This window comes from Anabrus simplex, chromosome 14, assembly GCF_040414725.1.
Source record: "Anabrus simplex isolate iqAnaSimp1 chromosome 14, ASM4041472v1, whole genome shotgun sequence".
Taxonomy (NCBI): Eukaryota; Metazoa; Arthropoda; class Insecta; order Orthoptera; family Tettigoniidae; genus Anabrus; species Anabrus simplex.
In genome coordinates, this window is record NC_090278.1 from 76,011,772 (window position 1) to 76,025,377 (window position 13,606).

At 38.0% G+C, this 13,606-nt stretch overlaps 1 protein-coding gene across 1 annotated transcript in view; it reads right to left on the minus strand.

Annotated features, from left to right (window-relative positions):
* Positions 1 to 13,606, minus strand: part of Nup358 (Nucleoporin 358kD) — a 343,965-nt gene that overhangs the window by 200,003 nt on the left and 130,356 nt on the right. The window contains exons 12-13 of the mRNA XM_067157834.2: positions 2,719 to 2,878; positions 109 to 266 (exon numbers count right to left, since the gene is read on the minus strand). Coding sequence (XP_067013935.2) covers positions 109 to 266; positions 2,719 to 2,878 — 318 coding nt within the window. The remainder of the gene's footprint in view (positions 1 to 108; positions 267 to 2,718; positions 2,879 to 13,606) is intronic.

Genomic DNA, 13,606 nt, shown 5'->3' on the forward strand with positions numbered 1-13,606 from the left:
AATATAGAAGCAGGGGGGAAAAAAAAAGGTGTAGCCTGAAGTGTCTCTCCCCACCCCAGACTAGTTCCAGACTAAGTTTTTAAGTAAGAAATCCTGGAATGGGCATACCCTTGATATTCGAACAGTCTTGTATGAGGTGATCTAATGGCCTGATTTCTCTGCAGTCTATCAAGTAAAGGCATGGCAGATGTCCAGTACAGAGAGGCTCGTGCTTCCACCGCAGTCAATTCGGCAGATGCTTCAGTCCGAGTACCCATTGACGAGGCCTGTTATAACAAAACAGGTTAATATAATACTCAAGTACGCTAAATGACTTATGAAACAATACAACCAATTAGAGAAATATCATAAATAATCTCTAGAAAAATAGCACAATAACAGATCAATATGGGCACAATGAAGGCAACAGGAAAGAAACAAAAGTGTTAAGACAATATTGTAAATAAATAAATAAATAAATAAATAAATAAATAAATAAATAAATAAATAAATAAATAAATGCAGTATAGAAATCAAAATTTCCAGAATTTTCACCCTTTCCTTCAAAGGAACAAATAAGCTCTACACGCTAGTCAACGCACATGGACCCACAAATGAGAGCAAAACAGACCCAGGGAAAGTTAAGGACATCTGGGAAGATTTGGAGGAAATAATACTCATAGTACCAACTAACAATGTGATCATACTACTTGGCGATTTTAATGCACAACTGGGAAAAAGGAGAATCAGAAACATCATTGGAGAATATCCAGCCCACAAAAGGACAAATCAAAATGGAGTGAGATTGACAGAATTATGTAAGACCTTCAATCTGGTCATGAAATAGACAGCCTTCAGACACCTCCTAAAAAAAACAGAAAACATAGATATCTCCTAACCCCAGCCTGGGAGAGTTCCAGACTGATCATGTAACAATCTCGAAACATGCAGAAAAGGAGATCCAAAACATAGAAGTCTTGAAGGGTGCAAACTTAGATTCAGATCATTTTCTCTCTAAGATCAAAGTCAACATCATCCCAAGATCCCACAACTAAGTTTGACACTGAATAGCTGACCACACACACAGATTTCACAAGAGATTTGAACAAAAGGCAGTATCACAGATGGAAAAATGTAAAAAGGCTGCAATTGATACCACAAACAAAACAAAATCCCTCTAGAAAAAAAGGAGGAAACAGTCATGGGAGGTGCTAGCTTTGGCTGCCTGCCCAACCACAGCAGCAATAACACATCAGCAACTATACACCAGAAAAGACCCACCATTCTGCATTTGACACTTACCAAATATATATATATATACTAGATCCAATACTTCTGGCAATATTTGACCACAGCTGCACATAACTACCTCTGGCCATACATCAAACTTGTTATCGACAATTGAAGAAGTCTATCAATCAAACTAATGAATAAGCACAATTTATAGTAGGACTAAAATAAGAACACCGCTCACGAATGAAATACGGACATTCTCCATTCATACTGGAAAAACAAGGAAATTCAACGAATGCAAGACGCCAAACCCAATTTAACAAAGTGTTCCTATTTATTGTAACAGATTTTAATATGAACTGTATATTTTAACATGCCATTCAACATGTACCACATTTTAAAATGATAATGTATCTGTATATTTAATAGGCCTAAAAATATTCACCCACAGTTATTTTAGATTATATATTTAGTCAGGTTTAACTTTAAGTATGCCCAATTAGAAAATAAGACATACTCTATATCATGACTTTTATAATGGACAAGGCAAATCAATAAAACTTGACTTATGTGAAGCTAATAGTGTGCAGCTGAGGATGACCGTATGTAAAAAGGTCGAAACTGGTACTGTAGATTAAATTTTTATATAAATAAATTTGTATTGAAAAGGTGGAAACTTTCTTGCCTGTAACATACGATAACTGTCAATACGGAAAATGAAACTGATAAATCAAGTTGGTGAAAAAGCGTGGCCTGTAATTAATTCGTACGCACCAAAAATTGTCAATGCCGAAGAAACAGCATTGTTTGTTTGTTTTATTTTTTTAAATGCCGAGGCCAAATGGATTTATGGTTTCAAAGGAGAGAATTGTACTGTGTTGCTATGCAGTGCACACAGAAGAGGGAGACTTCCTTCCCCAGTCATAGGAAGTTTGAAAAGCCACGATGTTTTAAGAGCGTCTGGCACTTTGCATTTTTGGACGCCTTGCACTGACATGGAAAGAGTACAGTATTCCAAAAGATAAAGCCTAATTTTTCCTCATCTTTGAATCGTGTATTTCTTCTTTCATTGTGCGAGATTCTGTTTGGCAGTGAGTTATCTAAGTTCATTATTTGAATATTGTAAATGCACCTTGTCGAATACATTTTGGAAATAGTTTTCCATGGCATTGTGAATCAAGGTTAATTGCATGCAGTACTCTTACTGAATATATTGTGACGCCGCAAGGGCTGGCATTTCCGAAGTATGTGTTGGCAGTTCATTCGAAATCAGATTTTTGCGTCCCAACGACTTCGAATTAATGAGGTTTTACTGTAGTGTTGATTAGACGGAAACATCCAACCCTTATAACTGCAAATTGTAGAATCATTGATATCGAAAAATGAAATTAACAACTTAAACCAACTACCTGCTGTCCCCTTATTCTCCACTCTAATCACACATGCATTGTTGTTTAAGACAAATATATAGGAGAATAATCTTTCACACGAGGATATTTTACTTACACGATCAGTAAAAGTTCTAGCGAGTTGAACAATGAGTCGTACATCCAATCCATGATTTCCTAGAACTCTCACAACCTCAATGCCACGTTGCAGTGTCTGACGTAGTTCACCTAGATCACCTCGTGACTGATTTGTATATACTCTGTAAGCAGCCGACCACCTGTAAACAAACATGGAAGCGAGTATTTAATATCTTAAATAAGTAATTTCATATCCCCTGAAAGTTTTAGAACCACTGACACACATTAGACTAAGACAACAAAATCAGCCAATACCTAACAACACAAACATTAAGTCACCTATTAACAAATTAGTATTGCAAAGAAATGACTTTGAATTCAATGGTGACTTTCATTGAAGAAAACAGAAATTGAACGTGCAAACTATTTTCAGTGAAAAGTCAGAATATTCAAAATCCACAGGACAACAATCTACAAGTACAGAAAACTTCCTATTATTGAGATGCGAAGCACAGAAGTTCTAAGCCTTAAGTTACTTTAAACTGAACTCTTGAAATAAAATTACATTGATTTTATTTTGCAAAGTGAATTGTTACCTGCAATACATTTCAGCTCATGCTCATTTTCAGACCTCAGCATGTGTGTGGTGTGAAAACAGGAAATCAAAGGAAACCATCTTGAGGGTACGGTTCAAACCCAACAAATGCAACATACAGCTTTGTGATCTGAACCAAGCAGCCACGTCACTAAGTTTTTCAAAACCACCACCACCACCAGTTGATTACTAATTTCTGAGTGTCATGACCCCACTGGTTTTGTCATTGTTGGTCATGCGGGGGGGGGGGGGCTGGTTTGATTATTGGTACTACCGAAGGTTTAAGAATGGCAGGGCTGGTATGGTGTCAAAATGGTACCATCTTCATAGGGAGGAAGCCTCAGAAGAGCTGCATCACCGAAGGACTAGGACATCTCTGCTGTAGCATCGGCATCCCAGACAATCTTTGCCTTTTCCCACAGGGCACATTTGGAAAGTTAAACTAGTGAGTCTCCACTTGTCCCATTAGTCTGGTTGGAGTTCTTCCCCGTGGTCTACTGCCCTCGAACTTCCCTTCCACGATCGACTTCTCCAGATTTTCTCCATGTCATCTCAGGATGTGTCTAAAGAATTTAAGTATTCTTTCATTAATATTTGAAGAAAGGCATTTCAAAATTTTCAGCTCCTGAAGAGTGGGTGAATTGTTTCTTCTCGAGGTCCAAGGTCCACATACTATTCTACAATACCAGGCCACAACATTTCAAAGGCATCTGAGTTTTCTATCTCAAGTCTTTAAGGTGCAGGTCTCCCAGCCATATAAGAAAACACAGAATAAAGGGGTTTTGAGGAGACTGATCTCTGTACCAATAATAATTCCTCTGTTCTTCAGATCTTTGTTAATTTCCTCATAACTCGTCCTAGCAAAATCCTTCTCCCTATCTCTTTCTCTGAACTCGCCGTATCAAACATTGTTGATCTGAAATATACAAAATCGTTACAGACTATCTCATGTTAAATCCATATTGACACTTATACTTCTTACAAAATTGTACAAAACTATTTTAATCCTCCTAGTCAACACACACTCTCTCTCTCACACTCTCTCTCTCTCACACTACCTCCACCTCTTTCCAACAGCCTACGAGTTCAACCTGTGCTGCTCTTATCAATACCGAGTTTGGACTTTAAATACCGTATATTTTGCTTTGGAACTATGACACATTTCTGGTCATTACCATAATTCTGAAGGTCCCTATCTCTGTATAGCTTTACCTACAGTTCACAATCCATGTGACTAATGCCTTACCTATATAGTTAGCGCTCTAATGCTGTGAGAACAGCTGATGTATGAACGTGGCACACAGCCCCCGTAATATCGTACTCTGAAAGCTAATGAATCGAAGAGGAAAATTTCACAAAAACTAAAAGGAGACACGTACACCCTTGCAACATCTGACATATAAGCAAGAAAAGTAAACAATTAAAAAAAAAAAATGAAATAAATTAATCACCACTAATGGCAGGCAGAGGAACGAGGAAGGATCTCATCACTGGAACCTTCCTACGATATATCACCGTCACGATCATCAACCCACTCAACGCAGTTCTCAACTACACCATTTTCCCACACCTCATCCATCACAGCTTCAGCTAACAGGTTTTTCTCTTCGGAAACTGAATTGCTGATCTTTGGTGATAACATAACCCATACCGATAAAAAGCAATTTGAATTGCAACTTGGGATTGGAAGGATGTCCGTTTCCACGCACAACCAGTCGACAGCGCAAATGTTGGAAAAATCAGGAAAAACCTCAATTTATACTGTACTTCAAGAAGTCCATAATGCTTTTAGATCACAACTTGGGGAGCAATGTTAAATTAAAAGCCTTAGCAAAAGAAGTTGCTTGCATTAAAATAAAAAATATGCAAGGTGGAATGAAGAATGTGATATAGCAATACTACACTGGCATAAAGCTGCGTTGAATGACCAGCAATAAAAAACTGAAAGTTCTAGGGAAGAATTAATCAATGCTAGATAGTTAACGGCCAAAGAAAACAGGAGGGTTAAAAGGAACAATCAGATGGAAACATTAAAATCTATTGATGAAGCTTTCAATTGCCATAAAACAGACTATTGTAGGTCATTTAAACAATACCAAACAAATTATACTCCCCCTACTCTTCTTCCCTACTCTGGTTCATGTTTGTGGGTTACTGTAGTCACATCCTAGTTCGTGAACCATGGGCAACGGCTGAGTGGCCTAGTAAGTGGTCCCGAGAGTCGGAATACCAGTTGCTATGGAATGGGAGTGGGCATCTCGGACATATTCTGAGTCGTGGCCCTCCTTGTGCTCAGGCGGCTAGGACTATAAAATTCACCGGTGGTCCATAACCCGTTAGAGGAGAGATCCTCACTTGGACTATGTGCAAGTAGGGCAGCATCCTGCTTCATGAATTTACCGAGCTCAGAACACTTTAAGCAAGCCTCGGACCTATGGGAGTAATGGAGTCCCACTCCCATTTGACAGGCGAGGGACTCCTTGGAAACAACTTGGCGAACGAAATGGAATTCGATGGGGAGCTATCAACATTAATGGGGCTTATGGAAGAAAGAAGGTAGAACTGGCTGAGTCAGCAAAGAGGATGCATCTGGATGTGCTAGGAGTAAGTGATATTCGGGTAAGGGGAGATAATGAGGAAGAGGTGGGAGACTATAAAGTGTACTTGATGGGTGTTAGAAAGGGAAGGGCAGAGTCTGGGGTAGGGCTCTTTATCAGGAATACCATTGCACGCAACATAGTTTCTGTTAGGCACGTAAATGAGCGAATGATGTGGGTAGATTTGTCAGTGGGAGGAATTAGGACAAGAATTGTGTCCGTGTATTCACCATGTGAGGGTGCAGATGAGGATGAAGTTGACAAGTTTTATGAAGCATTGAGTGACATCGTGGTCAGGGTCAACAGCAAGGATAGAATAGTGCTAATGGGCGATTTCAATGCGAGAGTTGGGAATAGAACTGAAGGATACGAAAGGGTGATTGGTTAATGTGGGGAAGATATGGAAGCTAATGGGAATGGGAAGCGTTTGCTGGACTTCTGTGCTGGTATGGGTTTAGCTGTTATGAATACATTCTTCAAGCATAAGGCTATTCACCGCTACACATAGGAGGCCAGGGGTACCAGATCCATAACAGACTATATCTTAACAGACTTTGAATTCAGGAAATATGTTAGGAATGTACGAGTTTTTCGCGGATTTTTCGACGATACAGACCACTATCTGATCTGTAGTGAACTAAGTATCTCTAGGCCTAGGGTAGAGAAAGTGAAATCTGTCTGCAAACGAATAAGGGTAGAAAATCTCCAGGACGAGGAAATTAGAAGTACATGGATATGATTAGTGAGAAGTTTCAAACAGACAGTAAGCAGGTTCAGGATATAGAAAGTGAATGGGTGGCATACAGGGATGCTGTAGTAGAAACAGCAAGGGAATGTCTAGGAACAACTGTGTGTAATGATGGGAAAAGAAGAACATCTTGGTGGAATGATGAAGTGAGAGCAGCTTGTAAACTTAAAAAGAAGGCTTCAGAAATGCCTCCAAACAAGGGCCAAGGCAGACAGGGATTGGTACGTAGATGAAAGAAACAGAGCGAAACAAATAGTTGTTGAATCCAAAAAGAAGTCGTGGGAAGATTTTGGTAATAACCTGGAAAGGCTAGGTCAAGCAGCAGGGAAACCTTTCTGGACAGTAATAAAGAATCTTAGGAAGGGAAGGAAAAAGGAAATGAACAGTGTTTTGAGTAATTCAGGTGAACTCATAATAGATCCCAGGGAATCACTGGAGAGGTGGAGGGAATATTTTGAACATCATCTCAATGTAAAAGGAAATCATCCTGGTGGTGTTGCAAATAGCCAAGCTCATGGGGAGGAGGAAAATGATGTTGGTGAAATTATGCTTGAGGAAGTGGAAAGAATAGTAAATAAACTCCATTGTCATAAGGCACCAGGAATAGATGAAATTAGACCTGAAATGGTGAAGTATAGTGGGAAGGCAGGGATGAAATGGCTTCATAGAGTAGTAAAATTAGCGTGGAGTGTTGGTAAGGTACCTTCAGATTGGACAAAAGCAGTAATTGCACCTATCCATAAGCAAGGGAACAGGAAGGATTGCAACAACTATCGAGGTATCTCATTGATTAATATACCAGGCAAAGTATTCACTGGCATCTTGGAAGGGAGGGTGCGATCAGTCGTTGAGAGGAGGTTGGATGAAAACCAGTATGGTTTCAGACCACAGAGAGGCTGTCAGGATCAGATTTTCAGTATGCGCCAGGTAATTGAAAAACGCTACGAGAGGAAGAGGCAGTTGTGTTTATGTTTCGTAGATCTAGAGAAAGCATATGACAGAGTACCGAGGGATAAGATGTTCGCCATACTGGGGGACTATGGAATTAAAGGTAGATTATTAAAATCAATCAAAGGCATTTATGTTGACAATTGGCCTTCAGTGAGAATTGATGCTAGAATGAGTTCTTGGTTCAGGGTACTTACAGGGGTTAGACAAGGCTGTAATCTTTCACCTTTGTTGTTCGTAGTTTACATGGATCATCTGCTGAAAGGTATAAAATGGCAGGGAGGGATTCAGTTAGGTGGAAATATAGTAAGCAGTTTGGCCTATGCTGACGACTTGGTCTTAATGGCAGACTGTGCCAAAAGCCTGCAGTCTAATATCTTGGAACTTGAAAATAGGTGCAATGAGTATGGTATGAAAATTAGCCTCTCGAAGACTAAATTGATGTCAGTAGGTAAGAAATTCAACAGAATTGAATGTCAGATTGGTGATACAAAGCTAGAACAGGTCGATAATCTCAAGTATTTAGGTTGTGTGTTCTCCCAGGATGGTAATATACTAAGTGAGATTGAATGAAGGTGTAGTAAAGCTAATGCAGTGAGCTCGCAGTTACGATCAACAGTATTCTGTAAGAAGGAAGTCAGCTCCCAGACGAAACTATCTTTACATCGGTCTGTTTTCAGACCAACTTTGCTTTACGGGAGCGAAAGCTGGGTGGACTCAGGATATCTTATTCAAAAGTTAGAAGTAACAGACATGAAAGTAGCAAGAATGATTGCTGGTACAAACAGGTGGGAACAATGGCAGGATGGTACTCGGAATGAGGAGATAAAGGCTAATTTAGGAATGAACTTGATGGATGAAGCTGTACGCATAAACCGGCTTCGGTGGTGGGGTCATGTGAGGCGAATGGAGGAGGATAGGTTACCTAGGAGAATAATGGACTCTGTTATGGAGGGTAAGAGAAGTAGAGGGAGACCAAGACTACGATGGTTAGACTTGGTTTTTAACGATTTAAAGATAAGAGGTATAGAACTAAATGAGGCCACAACACTAGTTGCAAATAGAGGATTGTGGCGACGATTAGTAAATTCTCAGAGGCTTGCAGACTGAACGCTGAAAGGCATAACAGTCTATAATGATTATGTATGTATGTATGTATGTATGTATGTATGTATGTATGTATGTATGTATTCTTCTGATGAAAGAATGGAGAGGTGGACCAAAATGATTATGACAATGCATTAATTTCTGCTGAATACTTCAAAACACTACCTAATATTGATGAACCTGAATATAATTTTGAATTTATCTGTATCCCAGAAATAAAATACCTCTGGAAAACATCATACCACCAGTTTATAAAAGGGCGTGTAGCTATTGATTCACTTTAAAATTTTAACACGGCAGGAAAGAATCAACTAGTAGCGGAACTTTAGAAGAAAGCAAATGTACAGACTATTCATAAACAAACATCTCAATGACATATGAAATACCAAAAAATTACCTGAAGAATGGAATGTTGCAATTATACACCCAATACATAAGACTATAGAACAGGTCCTAGTAATTATCGAGGAATTTCTTTCCTGGATATCAGTTATAAGATTTTTTCTGAGATTTTCTAAGATTTTATATTTGAGAATTCACAAACAACTTGATAGTGAATATCTGGGTGGTTTTCGTCCAGGACAAAGTTGTCCAGATCAAATTTTCAGTCTAGAATGGATTATAAAACATCAAATGATTATGAGAAAAATTTATAGATCACTTATGCTGATTTTCAAAAAGGTTATGAGAGTATCCATCGTGAATCATCATTGCATATCCTTACTGAATTTGGTTTACATCGGAAACTTGTTAACCTTATTGCTGTCACTCTCGGGAATACAAAATCTAGAGTTAGGTTCAAAATGAAATCTCTGAGCCATTTGAAATTCATACTGGTCTTTAAACAGGGAGATGGATTATCCCAGTTGTTTAACTGTGCGCTGGAAAAAAATTATGCGTGAATGGAATAAGGTACGTCCGACTGTTAAGATGGAAGACATATTTAAATAAATTGTCCTGCATTTGCTGATTATCTAGCATTATTAACGAATAGTGTTCATCATCAATGACCACTCCAGTTGCCCAGGTGTGGTTAACAAGCCTCCTCCACTCCTTTCTGTCCTTTCACTTTTCCTGCTCCATTACTTCCGCCACATCCAATCCAACTCCTCCGATGTCCTACCAAATCTGATCCATCCGCCTTTTTGGTCTTCCAGCTGGTCTCTTTCCCGCAACTTATCCTTCCAATTCCCTTCTTGCAACCCGTTCCTTTCCCATTATTTTTACATGTCTGAACCATCTCGGTCTTGCTTTCTGTATCTTCTGTACTAACAGTTCTATATTTAGCACTTCTGTGATTTTAGTATTTTGAATTGTGTATCTTCTTGCCTTTTAACCGATGTTCTTAAAAATTTCATTTCTACTGCTTGGATCTTATTACCTTGCCTCTTATTAGTTACCAGTGTTTCTAGTCCAAATCTTACAATGGGTATGAAACACTGTTTATATAATGTTAATTTTGTTCTCTTGGGTACTTAGTCATCCCATAAAAGCTCTCTGACTTGATGATAAAATGTTGTACCATTACTTAGTCTGTTATTAAATTCAGGGTTGATTTCATTACTTCCATTAATAATGCTACCCAGGTATGTAAAATGTTCTACATTCTCTAACCGTTCTCCCCCTAAGTTTACTTGGCTTCCCTTTTTCCTTTTCCACAGTGAATGACTACACTTTTCTTTTTACTAATTACCATTCCAAACTCCTTCAGATTTTCATTCCAAATGTCCAGTCTCCTTTGTACTTTTCTCCATTTCCCCAAATCACCAGATCAAATGCAAATACCAAAGCAATCTCTTCATCACTACTGATACTGTTTTACATGTTTTATGATTTCATCAATCAATGTAATAATAATGGTGACAGTGCACTTCCTTGCTTGAGACCTTTTTCACATAAATGTTTCAGTCACCACTCCCCACTTGTACACTGCTTTTACTCTCATGATACATTTTTATCTTGTTAATGATTTTGGTACATTCCTTTTTTTTTTTTTTTTGCTAGTTGCTTTACGTCGCACCGACACAGATAGGTCTTATGGCGACGATGGGACAGGAAAGAGCTAGGAGTGGGAAGGAAGCGGCCGTGGCCTTAAGGTACAGCCCCAGCATTTGCCTGGTGTGAAAATGGGAAACCACGGAAAACCATTTTCAGGGCTGCCGACAGTGGGATTCGAACCTACTACCTCCCGAATACTGGATACTGGCCGCAATTAAGCGACTGCAGCTATCGAGCTCAGTACATTCCTTTTTAGTAGGCATTCCCATACATGTTTTCTTTTAACTGTATCATAAGCTTTTTTTTCAAATCCAAAGATACGAAGATGATTTCCTTGTTCCTTTCCAGATGTTTTCCATTATCGTTCGCACTGTAAATATCAAGTCTATTGTTTATCTATTCGGTCTAAAGCCATATTTTTCTTCTTCTGTGTTTCTGTTATATCCCTCAGTCATTAGTCTATGACCTTCTCCATTATTTTTAGCCCATGTGATAATAGGGTTATACCTCTAAAATTCACATTTCTTCCTATTTCCTTTTTTGAACAATGGAAAAATGCTTCCTTGCTGCCAATCTTTAGGTATCCTCTAATCCTTCCATATGGCATTGAGGGCTCGGTATAGTCACTGTAAAATAATACAAATATTTGTTTTCCACCTACTCAATACATAAAATGTTTTTACTGTTAGGATTTTATCCTTGACATAATATTACAGTTGTGACATGTTTTGCAGGTCTACCGAGCATCCTCAGCCATTACAATGTCTCGAGGTTAAGTTATAATCTTGATGTACTTATAATTAATCGCACTTTTAGTCTTAACACTAAATGGATAAAAACATTTTGCTAAAATGCAGTTATGATATACAATGTATCAATTGACAATTTAGTTGTGATTGAAATACAGTGCCAAAGTTAGATTTGAAGACTTGATTCATTAACCCATTCTAGTCTGGGCCTTAATATCCCTAACAAACGTTCTGGACTCGGCATTTTTAGGATCTTTAAAATATTATATCTCTGTACCTGTAGGAGATATTGACATGATTCTTTTTTCTTTGTGCTTGTTTGAGCATCTAATTTTCAAAAGCGCTCTTTGTATCATGTCAACTATCACTTGAGATTTTAAAATTGTTTATATATTATACCATGTTTTGCGAATGGAGGAAAGGTCTGACGGATAACGAAGCAAGTACATTTTTCTGAAATACAGTAATATTTACCCTATTTCGCTAATATAAAATGTGCATTGCAATTACAAAACAACGATAATAAGCGATATAAAAATAATTTTTCAATAATATTAATAGTAATTACAATAATGAAAATGGGTGCTCTTACGAAATTTTATTTTAATTGATAAATTTTATTAAAAGTTACTCAAATGTAAAAATATTGTTCCATTTACTACAAAAGATTTCTGAGATAGGGAAAATACAGTCTTCTAAACAGACAACTTTACGAATATGTAGACAATCTTACGTATTCACGCAAATATGAAATACGCGGGAACATGAGCTAGGCCGTAAGACAAACTCCAATCATAATGAAATGCAAGAAGTTGTTTCGAATTCATGTCAATAATATGTTCATTTGCGCAAAAACTTATATCATAAAATATCGAAAATATCACTTTCGTCAAGCACATGTTTGCCGCGAGAAGCCATGTCTTAGAGCTCACTGAGTGACAACATCTACTGATGCATGCTGTTCAAATATATCGTAAATTCTCTGACAGACATATAATACTGCCATCTGCTTAAATACTCCCGTAACTAATACATTAGGAAACACGATGTAACCACCAGAATGCGTGCATAGCTCGTTCTTGATTTTTAGCGAATTGTCAAACCTTACAACGGGCTATGCCCGCAGCGCGTCCTGAGCGTAATTTCGGCCGCTGCAAGCTATGCTCGCAGTTAGACCAGAAAGAGTTAACACTGATGTCTAAAACTCAATGGTAACATGACACAATGAGATTCTGGCTAAAAAGTTTCATGCATTTGATCTTTCATTCTAATCATGAGTGAAACTGTGTACTGTAATAAATTACAATATTGTCTCAAACTTCTTTACATTTAATAGCCACTGTAGTCCAATGCTTCCTGCTGCCTTAAGGGAACCGGGTAGTGTAAACGTTAGTTCCCAATAAATCTTGAATATTTGAGCTATATTTATGAGATTTTGAAGAACTGTTACACTAACTTGAGGGTATACATGAGTTTAATTTTGTAATGAATGAAAAAACTATGAGCAGTGGCATAAAGTTAAATTTTTAAAAACTGGGCTGCTTTGTTTTTGTACCATCTTGTGAAGTACAATACTCAGAACCTTGAATATTGGAGCATGTACTTGCAAATGTGTGGTTATAGCCTGTAGCAGATTTATATTGATGGGCTTGATGGTTGATTTCTAAACAAAAATCTAATCGAGCAAACTTTGAACATTTTGTGATGGTATTTTTTGGTTATACTTCATAACTTATCTCAATAACTACTAATGGTTTCAAAGTGATTCTGCTACAGCCTATGTATAGTGCACAAAACTTTTCGTGAGCCCTGAGCTCCATAGTGCAGAACGGGAACTAGGGCTCAAGGAAAGGTTCGCGCACTGTACTGGTACTTGCACAGTATGTGATAGAAATTTCAGTATTGTACAGTTTTTGGTTCCGAAGAAAAAGGTGGTTAACTGATCAACAATTGTGTTTTGAGAAAAATGAGGATGAAGTTTGAATACAAACTTACCCAAGATTTTAAAACATTCCAGGGCAATAATCGTCTTCCTCTTCCTCAGTGCTTCTCTTTCCTTGTCTTCTCATTCTGCCTTCCTTGCATGAATATTCTGCTGCTGTGTCTGCATATTATATGCGTTCTTTATCGATTCACTGAAGAATTTTTTCAACAGTTGCCACCTGCAGTGATGCCCATTTCCACTA